At 41.6% G+C, this 24,913-nt stretch overlaps 1 protein-coding gene across 3 annotated transcripts in view; it reads right to left on the bottom strand.

The window, feature by feature from the left end:
• Positions 1-3,508: 3,508 nt before the first annotated feature.
• LOC139539531 (YTH domain-containing protein 1-like) overlaps positions 3,509-24,913 on the bottom strand; it is a 43,910-nt gene continuing 22,505 nt past the window's right edge. For 2 of the 3 annotated variants that reach the window (XM_071342579.1, XM_071342587.1), the window contains exons 10-15: positions 17,620-17,699; positions 13,909-13,945; positions 13,520-13,562; positions 12,097-12,162; positions 4,999-5,217; positions 3,509-4,501 (exon numbers count right to left, since the gene is read on the bottom strand). In XM_071342579.1, the coding sequence (XP_071198680.1) occupies positions 4,292-4,501; positions 4,999-5,217; positions 12,097-12,162; positions 13,520-13,562; positions 13,909-13,945; positions 17,620-17,699 (655 nt within the window). In that variant the 3' untranslated portion in view covers positions 3,509-4,291. The remainder of the gene's footprint in view (positions 4,502-4,998; positions 5,218-12,096; positions 12,163-13,519; positions 13,563-13,908; positions 13,946-17,619; positions 17,700-24,913) is intronic. The other variant, XM_071342595.1, reaches the window with a different exon arrangement.

The following is a 24,913-nucleotide window of genomic DNA, read 5'->3' as shown; positions in this document are numbered from 1 at the left end:
CAATCCTTATCCCAGTCTGCTGTTCCCACATGCTTCAAGAGGGCCACCATTGTTCCTGTTCCCAAGAAAGCTAAGGTAACTGAGCTAAACGACTACCGCCCCGTAGCACTCACTTCCGTCATCATGAAGTGCTTTGAGAGACTAGTCAAGGACCATATCACCTCCACCCTACCGGACACCCTAGACCCACTCCAATTTGCTTACCGACCCAATAGGTCCACAGACGACGCAATCGCAACCACACTGCACACTGCCCTAACCCATCTGGACAAGAGGAATACCCATGTGAGAATGCTGTTCATCGATTACAGCTCAGCATTTAACACCATAGTACCCTCCAAACTCGTCATCAAGCTCGAGACCCTGGGTCTCGACCCCGCCCTGTGCAACTGGGTCCTGGACTTCCTGACGGGCCGCCCCCAGGTGGTGAGGGTAGGTAACAACATCTCCACCCCGCTGATCCTCAACACTGGGGCCCCACAAGGGTGCGTTCTGAGCCCTCTCCTGTACTCCCTGTTCACCCACGACTGCGTGGCCATGCACGCCTCCAACTCAATCATCAAGTTTGCGGATGACACTACAGTGGTAGGCTTGATCACCAACAACGACGAGACGGCCTACAGGGAGGAGGTGAGGGCCCTCGGAGTGTGGTGTCAGGAAAATAACCTCATACTCAACGTCAACAAAACAAAGGAGATGATTGTGGACTTCAGGAAACAGCAGAGGGAGCACCCCCCTATCCACATCGACGGGTCAGTAGTGGAGAAGGTGGAAAGTTTTAAGTTCCTCGGTGTACACATCACGGACAAACTGAACTGGTCCACCCACACAGACAGCGTTGTGAAGAAGGCGCAGCAGCGCCTCTTCAACCTCAGGAGGCTGAAGAAATTCGGCTTGTCACCAAAAGCACTCACAAACTTCTACAGATGCACAATCGAGAGCATCCTGTCGGGCTGTATCACCGCCTGGTACGGCAACTGCTCCGCCCACAACCGTAAGGCTCTCCAGAGGGTAGTGAGGTCTGCAGAACGCATCACCAGGGGCAAACTACCTGCCCTCCAGGACACCTACACCACCCGATGTCACAGGAAGGCCATAAAGATCATCAAGGACAACAACCACCCAAGCCACTGCCTGTTCACCCCGCTATCATCCAGAAGGCGAGGTCAGTACAGGTGCATCAAAGCAGGGACCGAGAGACTGAAAAACAGCTTCTATCTCAAGGCCATCAGACTGTTAAACAGCCACCACTAACATTTAGCGGCCGCTGCCAACATACTGACCCAACTCCAGCCACTTTAAAAATGGGAATTGATGGAAATTATGTAAAAATGTACCACTAGCCACTTTAAGCAATGCCACTTAATACAATGTTTACATACCCTACATTACCCATCTCATATGTATATATACTGTACTCTATATCATCTACTGCATCTTGCCATCTTTATGCAATACATGTACCACTAGCCACTTTAAACTATGCCACTTAATACAATGTTTACATACCCTACAGTACTCATCTCATAGGTATATACCGTACTCTATACCATCTACTGCATCTGCCATGCCGTTCTGTACCACCACTCATTCATATATCTTTATGTACATATTCTTTATCCCTTTACACTTGTGTGTGTGTGTAAGGTAGTAGTGTGGAATTGTTAGGTTAGATTACTGTTGGTTATTACTGCATTGTCGGAACTAGAAGCACAAGCATTTCGCTACACTCGCATTAACATCTGCTAACCATGTGTATGTGACTAATAAAATTTGATTTGATTTGATTTGAAACCTAGAAGTAGTGTTGCCCCTTGCTCTGCAAGGGCCGCGGCTTTTGTGGAGCGATGGGTAACGATGCTTCGTGGGCGACCGTTGTTGATGTGTGCAGAGGGTCCCTGGTTCGCGCCCGGGTCGGGGCGAGGGGACGGTCTAAAGTTATACTGTTACACCTGGTTAGATGAATCCCAGTTCCTGTTGCATCATGTTGATGGCAGAATCCATGGCCCCATCTTGCCTAGTGTCAACGGTACAGCCTGGGGACGGTTTTCCTGCCACATGTTAGATCATTTCTACAGTAAGATGTACAGTAGGCCTGATCATTTCTACAGTGAGATGTACAGTAGGCCTGATCATTTCTACAGTAAGATGTACAGTAGGCCTGATCATTTCTACAGTGAGATGTACAGTAGGCCTGATCATTTCTACAGTGAGATGTACAGTAGGCCTGATCATTTCTACAGTGAGATGTACAGTAGGCCTGATCATTTCTACAGTGAGATGTACAGCAGGCCTGATCATTTTTCCATCTGTACTGTTACTATGGGTTGCACCATCAATAACTAGCTAGCTTGCTTTGGCTAATGTTAGCTATTAGCTGTGTAATTTACAAGAGCAGGGGATTGTTTGAAAGAGAAACTCACATTTCCTACTATGAGAGACTACTCCCTTATTTCTGCTTATCATCACCTGTTATAAAATGACAATGCCTTGCTAGTTGACTTACTTTTCCACAGTCGAAGCACTGTTTCCTGAAGCATTCTGCCCCGTTCTGAAAGAAATCCCTGGGTTTACCGTCATGCTGTGGATGTTTGGTCAGGACGAGTCGTTTTATTAATTTGTTCGTTTTAAGAGACTCCTCACTAAAGGTTAAAGCACTTCCGCGCACAAAACACGCTCCTCGTTATTTCTCTAAAGTTTGTATGAAAGAGAGAGAAACTTATTCCTGTATTTGCGTATTCATAACAATTGAGCTCAGTCAGAAGTTGCGGATAGCATGAGTCCATTTGATGACAGCGAGTGGGAATGACAAGTCAGTGGCTGACAGGGCATCATCTGCTGCTTCTTCAACAAAACTGCAGAAAAAAGATCTGGTGAACCGCGAAGCACACGGGTTATCTCCCTCTCACACAGCGGCCAAACTGAGCAGAGACCGCAGATGCACTTGGCCAAATCAATTCCAGTAATTAAATGAAATTATACATTTCCTCTGACAGGGTCGCGACCCACCATTAACAACCATACGTTAAGTCTGCTTTAAAAGGTTGACTCAGCGAAATGACGTGGCCACCAGCAGCACCGCAAAAACTTCTCTCTCTCAGTCACACAGAGAAAGGGGACACCTAGTCAGTTGCACAACAATGCGTTTAATTGAAATGTCTTCAGCATTTAACCCAACCCCTCGAAATCAGAGAGGTGGGGGGGGCTGCCTTAATCCACGTCATCGGTACCAGGGGAGCAGTTGTGGGGGGGTTAACTGCCTTGTTCAAGGAACGGCAGATTTTTTCCACCTTTCCCGGTCGAGGATTCGAACCAGCAACCTTTCGGTTATTGTCCCAACGCGCTTAACCGATAGGCTTTCTGCACATGTGCACGGGGTCACTTTACACTCTTACAGGTGTCTGTAATAAAATAAAATGTGCCCAAAAAAATAAATAGATGTTTTACAATGGTGGCTTCGACACAGCGCCCCCTATCAGTATATACGAATCATTGATTACGACCGATGTTCAACGTGATGTAAAGCTTTTTATTATACTTCAACACGCAAAGGTGTTATGACTGGTTTCATAAAGGTTTGAATGCCTTAAAAATATACTCAGTTCTGAGTAAAAACAGTTTCTATAAAGTGAATCAATCCAGACCAGTCTTTTACTTATCAACTGACGACAGTAGTAAAATACACAGTATTTTTGTTGTACAAAACAGACCTTCAAAACATTGTACTTTTTCCCTCCCCCCAAGCAAACATCTCTCATCGCCTTACAGCACTGATTAGAGTCTGGATGTAAACTTCAGAAAATAAAGATCTAGACAGACAATATTGCTTTTTTTTTTGCTTCTGGACCAGTCAAAAACACTAGAAAAAAATGAAATGGCTTGAAAACTAAAAGGCCAGTAAAAAAGGGACTTGCTACAACAGATTCAGTACAACTCAATTATACCCCTTTAAGTAGCAAGATCTTAATATGAACCATGTACAATTATGAACAACATAAAGACAATATGGCATTAAAAACATTTAAATTCATTACTGTCTGTCTGGGTCTAAGGAAAAAACAAAACACAAACTAACATCACATCTGCAATAGTTTGACGCTCCAAACCCCTTCTCCTGTTATTGCCTTTGTTCAGTTACAATGCATTCATGATACACATGAGCGGATGACTTGACAACATAAAAAAAAAAAAAAGTACACAATCACTTAAAAAGGTACAGCATATTTTTAAAAAAGGAAACGCGGTTAAAGAAAGTACCGCAGGACTTGCTGTTTGATTTAGTCCCCCTGATTTATCTCCTGTAGCGCCCCCTCTCCTTCTCCTTCTCCCTGTCCCTGATCCTGTCTCTCTCCCGGTCGCGTCCGCGATCTCGGTCCCGTCGGGCGTCTCTGGGCCGTTCTCGCTCCCGTTGCCTGTCTCGTTCCCGTGGGCGGCTGCGGCGACTGGTCACCACAGCCTGGGTCCGTCTCAGGAAGTCATCCACTCGCATATCATAGTCATGCTGAAGAGGGAGAGAGATGTGGTGTTCACTAGTTATACTCCCTCTGGATATTAACACATTGAAGCGAACATTTGATATGTGAATAGGTAATGCACAGGGTAGGCTGGGCACTGGACACCTATCAAGTAGGAGCTCAGTGGAGCAAACGACTTATAACAGCTGTATTGTAAACTAAATGAAACATTTCCACAGTTTCGTCGTATGGTAAAACAAGTGGTCACTACAAAAGGCAAGGGAACACTGACACTATCTCGCTCCAAACAAGGTGCATGAGGAGCAAACTGAAGTGACGAGGATATCCAGCAACTCAGTGGAAGTTGATAAAAGCGCTTCTTTATTGATAAAAACCAAAAGTAATTCAGCCCTTAAGTCTTCATTTGTAAAAAAAAAAATTGTTGCGTTTTTTTAATCAACTTCCACTGCCCTCCCAAGTGTTAATGAATTTCCTCTTTAAAACAAGTAATCGTCACATCAGAGCTGACAGAAATACGCTTTACCAGGCTGGAGCTAAAAGAGCGGACAAGTCTCTTCTCTCTGAAGCGGGCGTCATGTGGTACAGGTTCTCTGAAGCGGGCGTCGTGTGGTACAGGTTCTCTGAAGCGGGCTTCGTGTGGTACAGGGTGTTGCCCAGCATAAGGTGGATGTGACTGGGGAGGAGGAGGATGGTTCTGGTAGAACGGGTGGTGAGGAGGCTGCTCCATCCCAGGGTACTGGGCCTACAGATGAAAAGGAGCATCTTATTAGATTTAGAGGTCAGTGGGAAACAGGCCCCTGAATGGCAGGTAGACAAAGTGGCCATTGTGATGCAGATAAACTCCAGTGACCTATTCACAACAACAAAAAAAGGTAGGAGCAGATCAGCCTATTATATTACAGAAGGTCGCATACGGCAACCTGTTTCGACCAATCAGGTCGAAACGTTTAGCTGCCTTTTTCTCTTTTGATTTATCAAACCATAGAGATGTAGATATATGAAACTAGATAGAGATGTATCAACACTAATGTATATATATACACACTATATATATATATATATATGTCCACATACTGCTGTGTGTATGTATGTATATATATACACACACACACACACACACAGCAGTATGTGGACACCCCTTCAAAAATGAGTGGATTGGGCTACTTCAGCCACGCCCGTTGCTGACAGGTTTATACAGTACAGACACTGATCTGAAACAAGCAGCTGAAACACTGCTATGTCCAAGTCTAAAACCGGATTGGTGCACATTACGAATAGAGGAAGTAAAAAAAAAAACAACAGTTGGGCCAGAGATTCTAAAAGTTTGGAAAGGCAAGATAACTACCGTCCAAATTCCAAATGAACGAAGTCAGAAGGATCTCGTCCTTTATGTAGGGGAAAGACATATCTTAGGGACATCACCAGAAACAATTGTCAAGTCAAAATATATATAGCTCAGTGGTTCTGCAGTAAGTGGAGCAGAGAGCTGCAGTTAGGAATCAAATGAATCAGCTCCTATGGTTTTATACTGCAGTTAGAAGGAATCAAGTGAATCAGCTCCTATGGTTTAATTAACATCAATCTGTACTGCAGTTAGAAGGAATCAAGTGAATCAGCTCCTATGGTTTAATTAACATCAATCTGTACTGCAGTTAGAAGGAATCAAGTGAATCAGCTCCTATGGTTTAATACTGCAGTTAGAAGTGAATCAAGTGAATCAGCTCCTATGGTTTAATTAACATCAATCTGTACTGCAGTTAGAAGGAATCAAGTGAATCAGCTCCTATGGTTTAATTAACATCAATCTGTACTGCAGTTAGAAGGAATCAAATAAATCAGCTCCTATTGTTTTATACTGCAGTTAGAAGTGAATCAGCTACTATGGTTTAACTAACATCAATCTGTATTGCAGTTAGAAGTGAATCAAGTGAATCAGCTCCTATGGTTTTATACTGCAGTTAGAAGTGGATCACCTTTGGTTTAATTAACATCACTCTGTACCAAAGCACTTAGTACATCATAGACACCAAGTGGTTGAAGTGAAAATAAAATATGTTAGTCTGTTTGTACAGAATGATGATCTGTTCTGAGGTGACTAAAGGTGTCCCTCTAGTGGAATGAGATGAATTTTCAGAGACTATCATTTCAAACAGGTGGCCTGCTGAAGCAAAAATGGTTATTAAAAGCACCACAAAATGTCAATTGTGTCTGGTATGGGACCAGAGGCAGTCAAATATTTGACCACTTTCCAGAAGTTGGCTGGATTACCACCACTCTCTGATATACAATTCAAGGAATATGTTGATATTGTTTTTAAAAATCAGGGATGGACATCTATTTCTCAAATGTCCGAAAGACTGAGACCAATCAGATGTATAATCAGTCCGTCTAGTCTTAGCCCAAGATTCATTTCTTTCCTGTAATTTCTCAGGCAATTCATGCGTAAACCGAGGATTAGATCAGTCTTTTACCTTTAGCCTTTTGTATGGTGCATGTTTATCTGCAACATAGTTACTCGGGGAAATAAAACAATTAAGGGCCTGATCCGAGTCAGTGAGTCGACACAACCACCCCAGCTCAGACAAAAAAAATATGGCTCATTAAAATTCCTACAATGTCTCTTTGTAATAACGCGAGATTTAGGGCAGTTTAACATCTTTTATACAGGAAACGGAACAATGGTTACTGAACTCGTTGGCAAATACCCCATTGGCTGTAAACTTCTGGAGGGGAATTTGTTGTAATAATATCTAAAGAGTAGATTTTTCAGGGTGAAAAGCTGGGGCGAGTTGGTTTAGTTCTCAGCAGAGTTTGATTTAGCGCAGTACAAATATCTTTCAGTCCATCAGATACTGGCATCAACCAATCTAGATGAAGATCACACACTATCAGCCAATCAGATTGAGCATAGTTAGACATCCCGTCAGACAATTTACTGAAAGCACATAATGAAGGCAGAGGGAGATCGATATTTTTATTTCACCCATATTTTATAAGTTGACTGAGAACACGTTCTCATTTACAGCAACGACCTGGAGAATAGTTACAGGGAAGAGGAGGAGGGGATGGATGAGCCAATTGTAAACTGGGTATTATTAGGTGACCGTGATGGTATGAGGGACAGCTTGGGAATTTAGCCAGGACACCGGGGTTAACACCCCTACTCTTACGATAAGTGTCATGGGATCTTTAGTGACCACAGAGAGTCAGGACACCCGTTTAATGTCCCATCTGAAAGACAGCACCCTACTTAGGGCAATGTCCCCAATCACTGCCCTGGGGCAATGGGATATTTTATTAGACCAGAGAGAAGGGTGCCTCCAACACCACTTCCAGCAGCATTTGGTCTCCCATTCAGGGACCAACCCTGCTTAGCTTCAGAAGTAAGCCTGCAGTGGGATGCAGGGTGGTATGATAAATTCCCACTAGCGTCAGATGGGAATTTTTACCAAGTCCCACATTTAGGACTAGACATTCAAATAGCTTTGGGACAAAGGTGGTGAAGGATACAGAAACATTTAAATTGCTCTGTATTTACGGTGCATATGTAAAGTATTCAGACCCCTTGCCTTTTTCCAAATGTTGTTTTCTCATCAATTTACACACCACACCATGATGACAAAGCAAAAACAGTTTATTTAAATTTTTGCAAACTTATTTAAAAATAACGGAAATATCACATTTACATAAGTATTCAGACTCTTTACTCAGTACTTTGTTGAAGCACATTTGGCAGCGATTACAGCCTCGAGTCTTCTTGGGTTTGACGCTACAAGCGTGGCACACTTTTATCACATCTGGCCGTGATTGGGAGTCCCATAGGGCGGCGCACAATTGGCCCAGTGTCGTACGGGTTTGGCCGGCGTAGGCCGTCATTGTAAATAAGAATTTGTTCTTAACGGACTTGCCTAGTTAAATCAAGATTAAATTGAAACATAAAAAAAAGCTCTGTCAGGTTGGACGGGGAGCGTTGCTGCACAGCTATTTTCAAGTCACTCCAGAGATGTTCATCAGCCTCAAGTCCGGGCTCCGGCAGGACCACTCAAGGACATTCAGAGACTTGCCCCCAAGCCACTCCTGCATTGTCTTGGCTGTGTGCTTAGGGTCATTGTCGTGTTGGAAGGTGAACCTTCGTCCCAGTCTGAGATCCTGAGCGCTCTGGGGCAGGTTTTCATCAATGATCTGTCTGTACTTTGCTCCGTTCAGCTTTCCCCTCGATCCTGATCAGTCTCCCAGTCCCCTTTGCTGAATAACATCCCCACAACATGATGCTGCCACTACCATGCTTCACCGTAGGGATGGTGCCAGGTTTCCTCCTGACGTGATGCACGGCATTCTGGCCAAATATTTCAAGCTTGATTTCATCAGACCAAAGAATCTTGTTTCTCATGGTCAGAGTCTTTAGGTGCCTTTTGGTAAACTCCAAGTGGGCTGTCATGTTGCCTTTTACTGAAGAGTGGTTTCCGTCTGGCCACTACCATAAAAGGCCTGATTGGTGGAGTGCTGCAGAGATGGTTGCCCTTTTGGAAGTTTCTCCCATCTCCACAGAGTAACTCTGAAGCTCTGTCAGATTGACCATCGTGTTCTTGGTCACCTCACTGACCAAGGCCCTTCTCCCCAGATTGCTCAGGTGCATCCTGTTTCCAAATCATGTCCAATCAATTTGAATTTACCACAGGTGGACTCTCATCAAGTTGTAGAAACATCTTAAGGATGATCAATGGCAACAGGATGCACCTGAGCTCAATTTCGAGTCTCATTAGCAAAGGGTCTGAATACTTACGTAAATAATGTAACTTTTCTAATTTGAATACGTTTGCAAAAATGTCTAAACTTGTTTTCACTGTCGTTATGGGGTATTGTGATGTCGTTATGGGGTATTGCGATGTCATTATGGGGTATTGCGACGTCATTATGGGGTATTGTGTGTAGAGTGAGCTCCCCTTCTGCCAACTATCAGATCTAAAAACATAAGTCAGAAACACAGAATCCGGCATAGACTTATTTAGCCAAGATTCAGTTGTAACCAGAATGTCTGCATTGGTTTGAGGAGAGTTACTATAAAATCCATATTTTAAGTCAAACTTTGGCATTTACATGAATCAGTCCAAGCCCACAGCTGATTTCAGATCAGACGGAGTCTGTAATATAAACATGCCATGTTCAACAGGTAACCTATTAGAAAATACCATGGGGTTGGCTTGAATTGGAATAGATACAAGATTACCTAGAACAGAATCATTAGGCCAGGTTTCCTGGATATTACGAAAGGTGTCCTGCAGGGGTCGATTCTGGGTCCTGTACTTTTTTTACATTCACAATATCGACTTGTCTAAAACATTTGTTGTACCTGCACTTGTATGCTGATGATAGTGTTGTGTATGCTATTGTCCCCACGGTTGTCCAGCCTTTATCTGAACTAGTCTGCCTTCATGGTATTACAGAAACATTTAACTGACCTGAAATTTGTATTGAATGCAGGTACAATTATATAAAAACGCAACAATTTCTAAGATTTTACTGAGGAAATCAGACAATTGAAATAAATTAATTAGGCCCTAATCTATGGATTTCACATGACTGGGAATACAGATATGCATCTGTTGGTTACAGACAACTTTAAAAAAAAGTTAGGGGCGTGGATCAGAAAACCAGTCCGTATCTGGTGTGACCACTACTTGTCTCATTCGCACAGAGTTGATCAGGCTGTTGAATGTGGCCTGTGGAATGTTGTTACACTCCTCTTCAACAGCTGAGCGAATTGGCGGGAACTGGAACGCGCTGTCGTACGCCTCGATCCAGAGCATCCCAAACATGCTCAATGGGTGACATGTCTGGTGAGTATGTAGGACATGGGACTGGAACATTTTCAGCTTCCAGGAATTGTGTTCAGATCCTTGCGACATGGGGCCTTGCAGTTTCATGGTGAAACAAGAAGTGATGGCGGCGAATGAATGGCAGGACAATGGGCCTCAGGAGCTCGTCACGGTATCTCTGTGCATTCAAAATGCCATCGATAAAATGCGTGTTCATTGTCAATAGCTTATGCCTGCCCATACCATAACCCCACCATGGGGCACTCTGTTCACAACGTTGACGTCAGCAAACCGCTCGCCCACATGACGCCATACATCTGCCCGGTACAGTTGAAACCGGGATTCATCCGTGAATAGCACACTTCTCCAACGTGCCACTGGCCATCGAAGGTGAGTATTTGCCCACTGAAGTCGGTCAAGACGCCGAACTGCAGTCAGGTCAAGACCCTGGTGAGGATGACGAGCACGCAGATGAGCTTCCCTGAGACGGTTTCTGACAGTTTGTGCAGAAAGTTTCATCAGCTGTCCAGGTGGCTGGTCTCAGAAGATCCCGCAGGTGAAGAAGCCGGATGTGGAGGTCCTGGGCTGGCGTGGTTACAAGTGGTCTGCGTTTGTGAGGCCGGTTGGACTTACGGACAAATTCTCTAAAACGACGTTGGGAGCGGCTTATGGTAGAGAAATGCACATTCAATTCTCTGGCAAAACAGCTCTGGTGGACATTCCTGCAGTTAGCATGCCAGTTGTACACTCCCTCAAAACTTGAGACTTCAGTGTACGTTTTAGAGTGGCCTTTTATTGTCCCCAGCACAAGGTGCAGGTGTGATGATCATGCTGTTTAATCAGTTTCTTGATATGCCACACCTGTCAGGTGGATGGATTATCTTGGCAAAGGAGAAATGCTCACAAACAGGGATATAAAAAAAAATGTACACAGAATCTGAGAGAAATAAGCTTTTTGTGTGTATGGAAAAATTCTGGGTTCTTCCATTTCAGCTCATGAAACCAACACTTTACATGTTGTGTTAATATTTTTGTTCAGTATAGATGTTGTTCTCTAGACGGCATAAAACAATTGATGATTTAAGCATATGTATTTTGGATGGTGTCCATATTGATAGTGTCCCTGCTTTCAAATATCTGGGCATCTGGATAGCATATTGATGAATTAGTTAAGAAGATGACAATAAAACTAGGTTTCTTCTATAGAAATAGGTCCTGCCTGTCGCTACATAGTAGAAAGCAGATTATTCAGTCGACGTTCCTATCGGTTCTAGACTATGGCGACACCTATATGAGGGTTTTTCCAAAATCAACCACCCCCCAGGTGCACGTTTTAGTTTTTGCCCGAGCACTACACAGCTGATTCCAGGGGGGGAGGGGGGGGGCCAAGGACCGATTCTAGAACATTTGGCATCTGCTGTAGATTCTAGAACATTTGGCATCTGCTGTAGATTCTAGAACATTTGGCATCTGCTGTAGATTCTAGAACATTTGGCATCTGCTGTAGATTCTAGAACATTTGGCATCTGCTGTAGATTCTAGAACATTTGGCATCTGCTGTAGATTCTAGAACATGTGGCATCTGCTGTAGATTCTAGAACATTTGGCATCTGCTGTAGATTCTAGAACATTTGGCATCTGCTGTAGATTCTAGAACATGTGGCATCTGCTGTAGATTCTAGAACATTTGGCATCTGCTGTAGATTCTAGAACATGTGGCATCTGCTGTAGATTCTAGAACATGTGGCATCTGCTGTAGATTCTAGAACATGTAACATGTACATTCTAAATCATTGTTAACATACCATTCCTTGCCAAGGAGTAGGCTGACCAATGGTGTGGTGGAACTCTCTCATGTAATCGTTGTAGGACTGGGGATCAAATTAACCACATCATGTTACTATCAATAGAACTGGGGATCAAATTAACCACATCATGTTACTATCAATATAACTGAGGATCATATTAACCACATCATGTTACTATCAATATAACTGAGGATCATATTAACCACATCATGTTACTATCAATAGAACTGGGGATCAAATTAACCACATCATGTTACTATCAATATAACTGAGGATCAAATTAACCACATCATGTTACTATCAATAGAACTGAGGATCATATTAACCACATCATGTTACTATCAATAGAACTGGGGATCAAATTAACCACATTTTACATTTACATTTAAGTCATTTAGCAGACGCTCTTATCCAGAGCGACTTACAAATCATGTTACTATCAATATAACTGGGGATCAAATTAACACATCATGTTACTATCAATATAACTGAGGATCATATTAACCACATCATGTTACTATCAATAGAACTGGGGATCAAATTAACCACATCATGTTACTATCAATATAACTGGGGATCAAATTAACACATCATGTTACTATCAATATAACTGAGGATCATATTAACCACATCATGTTACTATCAATAGAACTGGGGATCATATTAACCACATCATGTTACTATCAATAGAACTGGGGATCATATTAACCACATCATGTTACTATCAATATAACTGGGGATCAAATTAACCACATCATGTTACTATCAATATAACTGAGGATCATATTAACCACATCATGTTACTATCAATAGAACTGGGGATCAAATTAACCACAGCATGTTACTATCAATATAACTGAGGATCATATTAACCACATCATGTTACTATAAATAGAACTGGGGATCAAATTAACCACATCATGTTACTATCAATAGAACTGAGGATCATATTAACCACATCATGTTACTATCAATATAACTGAGGATCATATTAACCACATCATGTTACTATCAATAGAACTGGGGATCATATTAACCACATCATGTTACTATCAATATAACTGGGGATCAAATTAACCACATCATGTTACTATCAATAGAACTGAGGATCATATTAACCACATCATGTTACTATCAATAGAACTGGGGATCAAATTAACCACATCATGTTACTATCAATATAACTGAGGATCATATTAACCACATCATGTTACTATCAATATAACTGAGGATCATATTAACCACATCATGTTACTATCAATATAACTGAGGATCATATTAACCACATGTTAATATCAATATAACTGAGGATCATATTAAAACCACATCATGTTACTATCAATAGAACTGGGGATCATATTAATATCGATGACAGTTTAATACATAATTGAAATCAATAGCAGGATACCCCTGAACTCACCCCATTGAGAAAAACATCTCTTCTTACTCCAGTGGGGAACCGCCTTGGAGAAAAATGAACTTACTGATTATTGGTTGGGGGAGGGCAAGGGGTTGGGAAGGATTGGTGGAGAGAGGAAGGGCAAGGAAAGGATTGGTGGGGAGAGGAATACTTGGGAATGATTGGTGGAGAGGAACCATGTGTCCTAAATCAACCACTTGTCACTTGTGGAGCACTAAGAGGCTTGGATTGATGGACGCAATATGGTGCCAGCTTTGTCTTGCCCTTTTGATAGGCCAGGTGAAAGGTTTACTGTATTGCTTACCCAATCCTCTCCAAGCTACACAAGTGCCTATGGGCTAGAGGGTTTAGATTTGGGGTCAAGGGTGAGTCTGTTGCGAGGTACTTACCGGTCAACTGGAGGGTTACGAGGGTCCGGTGTAAAGCCTGTACGAAGAGAGAAAAGCTGATTTACTCTGACTGGCGAGTTATGTAACACCTCTCCATCTACAAAGATACACTAGCTCTGGTTTCCTAAACGTTTGGTCCTGATATTAGTCACATACCAGTAGGCAATAATATATAGAAATCAGTACTTATGAACACCCACTTTAAAGAATATATAATATACAACTTAACATTGTGCGATATAAACCATACTCTGATTAATAACAATACCATCCCAAAGAGTGGAAAACATTACAATACCATTAGGTCATAGGTCATATGAAGTGCAATTCAGACAGCAGTCCCTTGCACCTACAGTAACCCATAGTAACAGTAGACATCGTTCATCTGGATTGGGCCTCAACCTTTTTGTCCATATGGTTGTCTGAATGGATCCAATGAGCTTTCATTTGAAACTCCCGAGTAGGTTTCCAACAGCACATTCTATCATTCAGATACTGTTACCAATTAAAAAGGACAAGACAGACCAACACCAACGTTGGGCCAATCCGCAGCAGGTGGCCGTCTAATCACCTCCGACCGCTGAACATCGGCCATCGTTTTTCTGTTTATTTCCTGGCGCCACATTTATCAAGGTGTGCGCACACAAAAAAATACTCTGAACCTTGCGTGCACCATTTCTTCCCCACAAAGGTCGGCAATTTTTATTTTTATTTTTTAAGTTGACGGGAAAGCGTGCGTATCTCCACGCAAATCACAAAACAGGTGTTTCGACGCACCCTAATTATAATAATGGCAGGACATAGAAACACAATCTATTGATCTCAGAGCCTAAACCAAGGCAGGCCATAGAAACATCAATTGATAAACGAAATATTGAACAATCATTGTTATTTTTCACCAGCGTGGCCTGTAAGCATTTACTTTAAAGAGGGTCTGAACAGAATCATTTACAAACACTACAACATTCTGCCCACAGCTCTACAGAAATGGCATTTTCCACTGCACTTTCTTATCTGAACTATCACGGACCACTTCCGACATCTCCAAATCGTACAGCAAATGAGGCCGTTTTAGTTACCATAGAAGGTGAATGGAGGGTGTTTTAGTTACCATAGAAGGTGAATGGAGGGTGTTTTAGTTACCATAGAAGGTGAATGGAGGGTGTTTGTTACCATAGAAGGTGAATGGAGGGTGTTTGTTACCATAGAAGGTGAATGGAGGGCGTTTTAGTTACCATAGAAGGTGAATGGAGGGCGTTTTAGTTACCATAGAAGGTGAATGGAGGGCGTTTTAGTTACCATAGAAGGTGAATGGAGAGCGTTTTAGTTACCATAGAAGGTGAATGGAGGACGTTTTAGTTACCATAGAAGGTGAATGGAGGGTGTTTTAGTTACCATAGAAGGTGAATGGAGGGTGTTTTAGTTACCATAGAAGGTGAATGGAGGGTGTTTTAGTTACCATAGAAGGTGAATGGAGGGTGTTTGTTACCATAGAAGGTGAATGGAGGGTGTTTTAGTTACCATAGAAGGTGAATGGAGGGTGTTTTAGTTACCATAGAAGGTGAATGGAGGGTGTTTTAGTTACCATAGAAGGAGAATGGAGGGTGTTTTAGTTACCATAGAAGGTGAATGGAGGGTGTTTTAGTTACCATAGAAGGTGAATGGAGGGTGTTTTAGTTACCATAGAAGGTGAATGGAGGGCGTTTTAGTTACCATAGAAGGTGAATGGAGGGCGTTTTAGTTACCATAGAAGGTGAATGGAGGGCGTTTTAGTTACCATAGAAGGTGAATGGAGGACGTTTTAGTTACCATAGAAGGTGAATGGAGGGTGTTTTAGTTACCATAGAAGGTGAATGGAGGGTGTTTTAGTTACCATAGAAGGTGAATGGAGGGTGTTTTAGTTACCATAGAAGGTGAATGGAGGGTGTTTTAGTTACCATAGAAGGTGAATGGAGGGTGTTTTAGTTACCATAGAAGGTGAATGGAGGGTGTTTTAGTTACCATAGAAGGTGAATGGAGGGTGTTTTAGTTACCATAGAAGGTGAATGGAGGGTGTTTTAGTTACCATAGAAGGTGAATGGAGGGTGTTTTAGTTACCATAGAAGGTGAATGGAGGGTGTTTGTTACCATAGAAGGTGAATGGAGGGTGTTTTAGTTACCATAGAAGGTGAATGGAGGGTGTTTTAGTTACCATAGAAGGTGAATGGAGGGCGTTTTAGTTACCATAGAAGGTGAATGGAGGACGTTTTAGTTACCATAGAAGGTGAATGGAGGGTGTTTTAGTTACCATAGAAGGTGAATGGAGGGTGTTTTAGTTACCATAGAAGGTGAATGGAGGGCGTTTTAGTTACCATAGAAGGTGAATGGAGGGCGTTTTAGTTACCATAGAAGGTGAATGGAGGGCGTTTTAGTTACCATAGAAGGTGAATGGAGGGTGTTTTAGTTACCATAGAAGGTGAATGGAGGGTGTTTTAGTTACCATAGAAGGTGAATGGAGGGTGTTTTAGTTACCATAGAAGGTGAATGGAGGGTGTTTTAGTTACCATAGAAGGTGAATGGAGGGTGTTTTAGTTACCATAGAAGGTGAATGGAGGGTGTTTTAGTTACCATAGAAGGTGAATGGAGGGTGTTTTAGTTACCATAGAAGGTGAATGGAGGGTGTTTTAGTTACCATAGAAGGTGAATGGAGGGTGTTTTAGTTACCATAGAAGGTGAATGGAGGGTGTTTGTTACCATAGAAGGTGAATGGAGGGTGTTTTAGTTACCATAGAAGGTGAATGGAGGGTGTTTTAGTTACCATAGAAGGTGAATGGAGGGTGTTTTAGTTACCATAGAAGGTGAATGGAGGGTGTTTTAGTTACCATAGAAGGTGAATGGAGGGTGTTTTAGTTACCATAGAAGGTGAATGGAGGGTGTTTTAGTTACCATAGAAGGTGAATGGAGGGCGTTTTAGTTACCATAGAAGGTGAATGGAGGGTGTTTTAGTTACCATAGAAGGTAAATGGAGGGTGTTTTAGTTACCATAGAAGGTGAATGGAGGGTGTTGTTACCATAGAAGGAGGATGGAGGGTGTTGTTACCATAGGAGGAGGATGGAGGGTGTTTTAGTTACCGTAGAAGGTGAATGGATGTTTCTGTTACCCAGTTCCTGTTACCACAGGATGTGGAGCGCTTCAGGCAGGGTTGTGTAGTGCTCGTTCACGCCCTCACAAATATGGCTCTGATTTATCAATGAAAACATGCTTATTTATGTCGTGTGCGACAGTTAAATAAATCCCCAATAATTTGCACCGCACGCAAATCGTAAAATCTCCAGGTCCAGAATTTAATAATGAATGTTGACACGGTTGATAAATGAGGCCCGTGACGACTCCACATGTTCTCGCGCCATCGTTTGTTCCTAACACAGCAGGCGATCTACTGTGGATGGCTGACCATCGGGTTGGCATTTCCTGTCCTTATAATAAACAACATACTGTACCAATACAATAAGTAGTTATGTGCTCAAAATGGTGGGCGGGCGCAGGTCAAAAGTAGTGCACTATATAGGGAATAGGGTTCCATAGGGCTCTGGTCTAAAGTAGTGCACTATATAGGGAATAGGGTTCCATAGGGCTCTGGTCTAAAGTAGTGCACTATGTAGGGAATAGGGTGTCATTAGGGACACAGTTCATTTTCATACTGTACCAATTCATATGGTAGTAATAGTAACCTGGTCTCTGTGGGAACTCTGCTGGATAATCAATCCTCGGGCGTTTCCTGTTGTGAATGGCATTTTCCTCTGGCCGACCCCTACATAAATTAGGCAAACAATTGAGACAAGGATACACAAGATGAAGCACAACATCCCAGTAGTCCTATAACAGATACAACACAACATCCTAGTAGTCCTATAACAGATACAACATCCTAGTAGTCCTATAACAGATACAACATCCCAGTAGTCCAATAACAGATACAGCACAACATCCCAGTAGTCCAATAACAGATACAGCACAACATCCCAGTAGTCCTATAACATCATAGATACAGCCCAACATTCTAGTAGTCCAATAACAGATACAGCACAACATCCCAGTAGTCCTATAACAGATACAGCACAACATCCCAGTAGTCCAATAACAGATACAGCACAACATCCCAGTAGTCCTATAACAGATACAACACAACATCCCAGTAGTCCTATAACAGATACAACACAACATCCTAGTAGTCCTATAACAGATACAACACAACATCCTAGTAGTCCAATAACAGATACAACATCCCAGTAGTCCAATAACAGATACAGCACAACATCCCAGTAGTCCAATAACAGATACAACACAACATCCCAGTAGTCCAATAACAGATACAGCACAACATCCCAGTAGTCCTATAACATCATAGATACAGCACAACATCCCAGTAGTCCAATAACAGATACAACACAACATCCCAGTAGTCCAATAACAGATACAGCACAACATCCCAGTAGTCCAATAACAGATACAACACAACATCCCAGTAGTCCTATAACAGATACAGCACAACATCCCAGTAGTCCAATAACAGATACAACACAACATCCCAGTAGTCCTATAACAGATACAGCACAACATCCCAGTAGTCCAATAACAGATACAACACAACATCCCAGTAGTCCTATAACAGATACAGCACAACATCCCAGTAGTCCAATAACAGATACAGCACAACATCCCAGTAGTCCAATAACAGATACAACACAACATCCCAGTAGTCCTATAACAGATACAGCACAACATCCCAGTAGTCCAATAACAGATACAACACAACATCCCAGTAGTCCTATAACAGATACAACACAACATCCCAGTAGTCCTATAACAGATACAGCACAACATCCCAGTAGTCCTATAACAGATACAGCACAACATCCCAGTAGTCCTATAACAGATACAGCACAACATCCCAGTAGTCCTATAACAGATACAACACAACATCCCAGTAGTCCTATAACATCATAGATACAGCACAACATCCCAGTAGTCCTATAACATCCTAGATACAGCACAACATCCTAGTAGTCCTATAACAGATACAACACAACATCCCAGTAGTCCTATAACAGATACAACACAACATCCCAGTAGTCCTATAACAGATACAACACAACATCCCAGTAGTCCTATAACAGATACAGCACAACATCCTAGTAGTCCTATAACAGATACAACACAACATCCCAGTAGTCCTATAACAGATACAACACAACATCCCAGTAGTCATATAACAGATACAACACAACATCCCAGTAGTCCTATAACATCATAGATACAACACAACATCCCAGTAGTCCTATAACAGACACAACATCCCAGTAGTCCTATAACAGATACAGCACAACATCCCAGTAGTCCTATAACATCATAGATACAGCCCAACATCCCAGTAGTCCTATAACAGATACAGCACAACATCCCAGTAGTCCTATAACAGATACAACACAACATCCTAGTAGCCCTATAACAGATACAACACAACATCCCAGTAGTCCTATAACAGATACAGCACAACATCCCAGTAGTCCTATAACAGATACAACACAACATCCCAGTAGTCCTATAACAGATACAACACAACATCCCAGTAGTCCTATAACAGATACAACACAACATCCCAGTAGTCCTATAACAGATACAACACAACATCCCAGTAGTCCTATAACAGATACAGCACAACATCCCAGTAGTCCTATAACAGATACAACACAACATCCCAGTAGTCCTATAACAGATACAACACAACATCCCAGTAGTCCTATAACAGATACAACACAACATCCCAGTAGTCCTATAACAGATACAGCACAACATCCTAGTAGTCCTATAACAGATACAGCACAACATCCTAGTAGTCCTATAACAGATACAACACAACATCCCAGTAGTCCTATAACAGATACAGCACAACATCCTAGTAGTCCTATAACAGATACAGCACAACATCCCAGTAGTCCTATAACAGATACAACATCCCAGTAGTCCTATAACAGATACAACACAACATCCCAGTAGTCCTATAACAGATACAACACAACATCCTAGTAGTCCTATAACAGATACAACACAACATCCCAGTAGCCCTATAACAGATACAACACAACATCCCAGTAGTCCTATAACAGATACAGCACAACATCCCAGTAGTCCTATAACAGATACAACACAACATCCCAGTAGTCCTATAACAGATACAACACAACATCCCAGTAGTCCTATAACAGATACAACACAACATCCCAGTAGTCCTATAACAGATACAACACAACATCCCAGTAGTCCTATAACAGATACAGCACAACATCCCAGTAGTCCTATAACAGATACAACACAACATCCCAGTAGTCCTATAACAGATACAGCACAACATCCCAGTAGTCCTATAACAGATACAACACAACATCCCAGTAGTCCTATAACAGATACAGCACAACATCCCAGTAGTCCTATAACAGATACAACACAACATCCCAGTAGTCCTATAACAGATACAGCACAACATCCTAGTAGTCCTATAACAGATACAACACAACATCCTAGTAGTCCTATAACAGATACAACACAACATCCTAGTAGTCCTATAACAGATACAGCACAACATCCTAGTAGTCCTATAACAGATACAGCACAACATCCTAGTAGTCCTATAACAGATACAACATCCTAGTAGTCCTATAACAGATACAGCACAACATCCCAGTAGTCCTATAACAGATACAGCACAACATCCTAGTAGTCCTATAACAGATACAACACAACATCCTAGTAGTCCTATAACAGATACAACACAACATCCTAGTAGTCCAATAACAGATACAACACAACATCCTAGTAGTCCTATAACAGATACAGCACAACATCCTAGTAGTCCTATAACAGATACAGCACAACATCCTAGTAGTCCTATAACAGATACAGCACAACATCCCAGTAGTCCTATAACAGATACAGCACAACATCCTAGTAGTCCTATAACAGATACAACACAACATCCTAGTAGTCCTATAACAGACACAACATCCCAGTAGTCCTATAACAGATACAACACAACATCCCAGTAGTCCTATAACATCATAGATACAGCCCAACATCCCAGTAGTCCTATAACAGATACAGCACAACATCCCAGTAGTCCTATAACAGATACAACACAACATCCCAGTAGTCCTATAACAGATACAACACAACATCCCAGTAGTCCTATAACAGATACAACACAACATCCCAGTAGTCCTATAACAGATACAACACAACATCCCAGTAGTCCTATAACAGATACAACACAACATCCTAGTAGTCCTATAACAGATACAGCACAACATCCTAGTAGTCCTATAACAGATACAACACAACATCCTAGTAGTCCAATAACAGATACAGCACAACATCCTAGTAGTCCTATAACATCATAGATACAACACAACATCCCAGTAGTCCTATAACAGATACAGCACAACATCCCAGTAGTCCTATAACATCATAGATACAACACAACATCCCAGTAGTCCTATAACAGATACAGCACAACATCCCAGTAGTCCTATAACAGATACAACACAACATCCCAGTAGTCCTATAACAGATACAACACAACATCCCAGCAGTCCTATAACAGATACAACACAACATCCCAGTAGTCCTATAACAGATACAACACAACATCCCAGTAGTCCTATAACAGATACAACACAACATCCTAGTAGTCCAATAACAGATACAGCACAACATCCTAGTAGTCCTATAACAGATACAACACAACATCCTAGTAGTCCAATAACAGATACAGCACAACATCCCAGTAGTCCTATAACAGATACAACACAACATCCTAGTAGTCCAATAACAGATACAGCACAACATCCTAGTAGTCCTATAACAGATACAACACAACATCCTAGTAGTCCAATAACAGATACAGCACAACATCCTAGTAGTCCTATAACAGATACAGCACAACATCCTAGTAGTCCTATACCATCATAGATACAGCACAACATCCCAGTAGTCCTATAACAGATACAACACAACATCCTAGTAGTCCTATAACAGATACAGCACAACATCCCAGTAGTCCAATAACAGATACAGCACAACATCCCAGTAGTCCTATAACAGATACAACACAACATCCCAGTAGTCCAATAACAGATACAGCACAACATCCTAGTAGTCCTATAACAGATACAGCACAACATCCTAGTAGTCCTATACCATCATAGATACAGCACAACATCCCAGTAGTCCTATAACAGATACAACACAACATCCTAGTAGTCCAATAACAGATACAGCACAACATCCTAGTAGTCCTATAACAGATACAGCACAACATCCTAGTAGTCCTATACCATCATAGATACAGCACAACATCCCAGTAGTCCTATAACAGATACAACACAACATCCTAGTAGTCCAATAACAGATACAGCACAACATCCCAGTAGTCCAATAACAGATACAACACAACATCCTAGTAGTCCAATAACAGATACAGCACAACATCCCAGTAGTCCAATAACAGATACAACACAACATCCTAGTAGTCCAATAACAGATACAACACAACATCCTAGTAGTCCAATAACAGATACAGCACAACATCCTAGTAGTCCAATAACAGATACAACACAACATCCTAGTAGTCCAATAACAGATACAGCACAACATCCCAGTAGTCCAATAACAGATACAGCACAACATCCCAGTAGTCCTATAACAGATACAGCACAACATCCCAGTAGTCCTATAACAGATACAACACAACATCTAAGTAGTCCTATAACAGATACAACACAACATCCCAGTAGTCCTATAACAGATACAACACAACATCCCAGTAGTCCTATAACAGATACAACACAACATCCCAGTAGTCCTATAACAGATACAACACAACATCCTAGTAGTCCTATAACAGATACAACACAACATCCTAGTAGTCCAATAACAGATACAGCACAACATCCTAGTAGTCCTATAACATCATAGATACAACACAACATCCCAGTAGTCCTATAACAGATACAGCACAACATCCCAGTAGTCCTATAACATCATAGATACAACACAACATCCCAGTAGTCCTATAACAGATACAGCACAACATCCCAGTAGTCCTATAACAGATACAACACAACATCCCAGTAGTCCTATAACAGATACAACACAACATCCCAGCAGTCCTATAACAGATACAACACAACATCCCAGTAGTCCTATAACAGATACAACACAACATCCCAGTAGTCCTATAACAGATACAACACAACATCCTAGTAGTCCAATAACAGATACAGCACAACATCCTAGTAGTCCTATAACAGATACAACACAACATCCTAGTAGTCCAATAACAGATACAGCACAACATCCCAGTAGTCCTATAACAGATACAACACAACATCCTAGTAGTCCAATAACAGATACAGCACAACATCCTAGTAGTCCTATAACAGATACAACACAACATCCTAGTAGTCCAATAACAGATACAGCACAACATCCTAGTAGTCCTATAACAGATACAGCACAACATCCTAGTAGTCCTATACCATCATAGATACAGCACAACATCCCAGTAGTCCTATAACAGATACAACACAACATCCTAGTAGTCCTATAACAGATACAGCACAACATCCCAGTAGTCCAATAACAGATACAGCACAACATCCCAGTAGTCCTATAACAGATACAACACAACATCCCAGTAGTCCAATAACAGATACAGCACAACATCCTAGTAGTCCTATAACAGATACAGCACAACATCCTAGTAGTCCTATACCATCATAGATACAGCACAACATCCCAGTAGTCCTATAACAGATACAACACAACATCCTAGTAGTCCAATAACAGATACAGCACAACATCCTAGTAGTCCTATAACAGATACAGCACAACATCCTAGTAGTCCTATACCATCATAGATACAGCACAACATCCCAGTAGTCCTATAACAGATACAACACAACATCCTAGTAGTCCAATAACAGATACAGCACAACATCCCAGTAGTCCAATAACAGATACAACACAACATCCTAGTAGTCCAATAACAGATACAGCACAACATCCCAGTAGTCCAATAACAGATACAACACAACATCCTAGTAGTCCAATAACAGATACAACACAACATCCTAGTAGTCCAATAACAGATACAGCACAACATCCTAGTAGTCCAATAACAGATACAACACAACATCCTAGTAGTCCAATAACAGATACAGCACAACATCCCAGTAGTCCAATAACAGATACAGCACAACATCCCAGTAGTCCTATAACAGATACAGCACAACATCCCAGTAGTCCAATAACAGATACAACACAACATCCTAGTAGTCCAATAACATCATAGATACAGCACAACATCCTAGTAGTCCTATAACATCATAGATACAGCACAACATCCTAGTAGTCCTATAACATCATAGATACAGCACAACATCCTAGTAGTCCTATAACAGATACAGCACAACATCCTAGTAGTCCAATAACATCATAGATACAGCACAACATCCTAGTAGTCCTATAACATCATAGATACAACACAACATCCTAGTAGTCCTATAACATCATAGATACAGCACAACATCCTAGTAGTCCTATAACAGATACAGCACAACATCCTAGTAGTCCTATAACAGATACAGCACAACATCCTAGTAGTCCTATAACATCATAGATACAACACAACATCCCAGTAGTCCTATAACAGATACAGCACAACATCCCAGTAGTCCTATAACAGATACAGCACAACATCCCAGTAGTCCTATAACAGATACAGCACAACATCCCAGTAGTCCTATAACAGATACAGCACAACATCCTAGTAGTCCTATAACAGATACAGCACAACATCCTAGTAGTCCTATAACAGATACAGCACAACATCCTAGTAGTCCTATAACAGATACAGCACAACATCCCAGTAGTCCTATAACATCATAGATACAACACAACATCCCAGTA

Source organism: Salvelinus alpinus, chromosome 1 (genome assembly GCF_045679555.1).
Source record: "Salvelinus alpinus chromosome 1, SLU_Salpinus.1, whole genome shotgun sequence".
Classification (NCBI taxonomy): Eukaryota; Metazoa; Chordata; class Actinopteri; order Salmoniformes; family Salmonidae; genus Salvelinus; species Salvelinus alpinus.
This window is presented reverse-complemented; position numbering and strand designations above follow the sequence as displayed.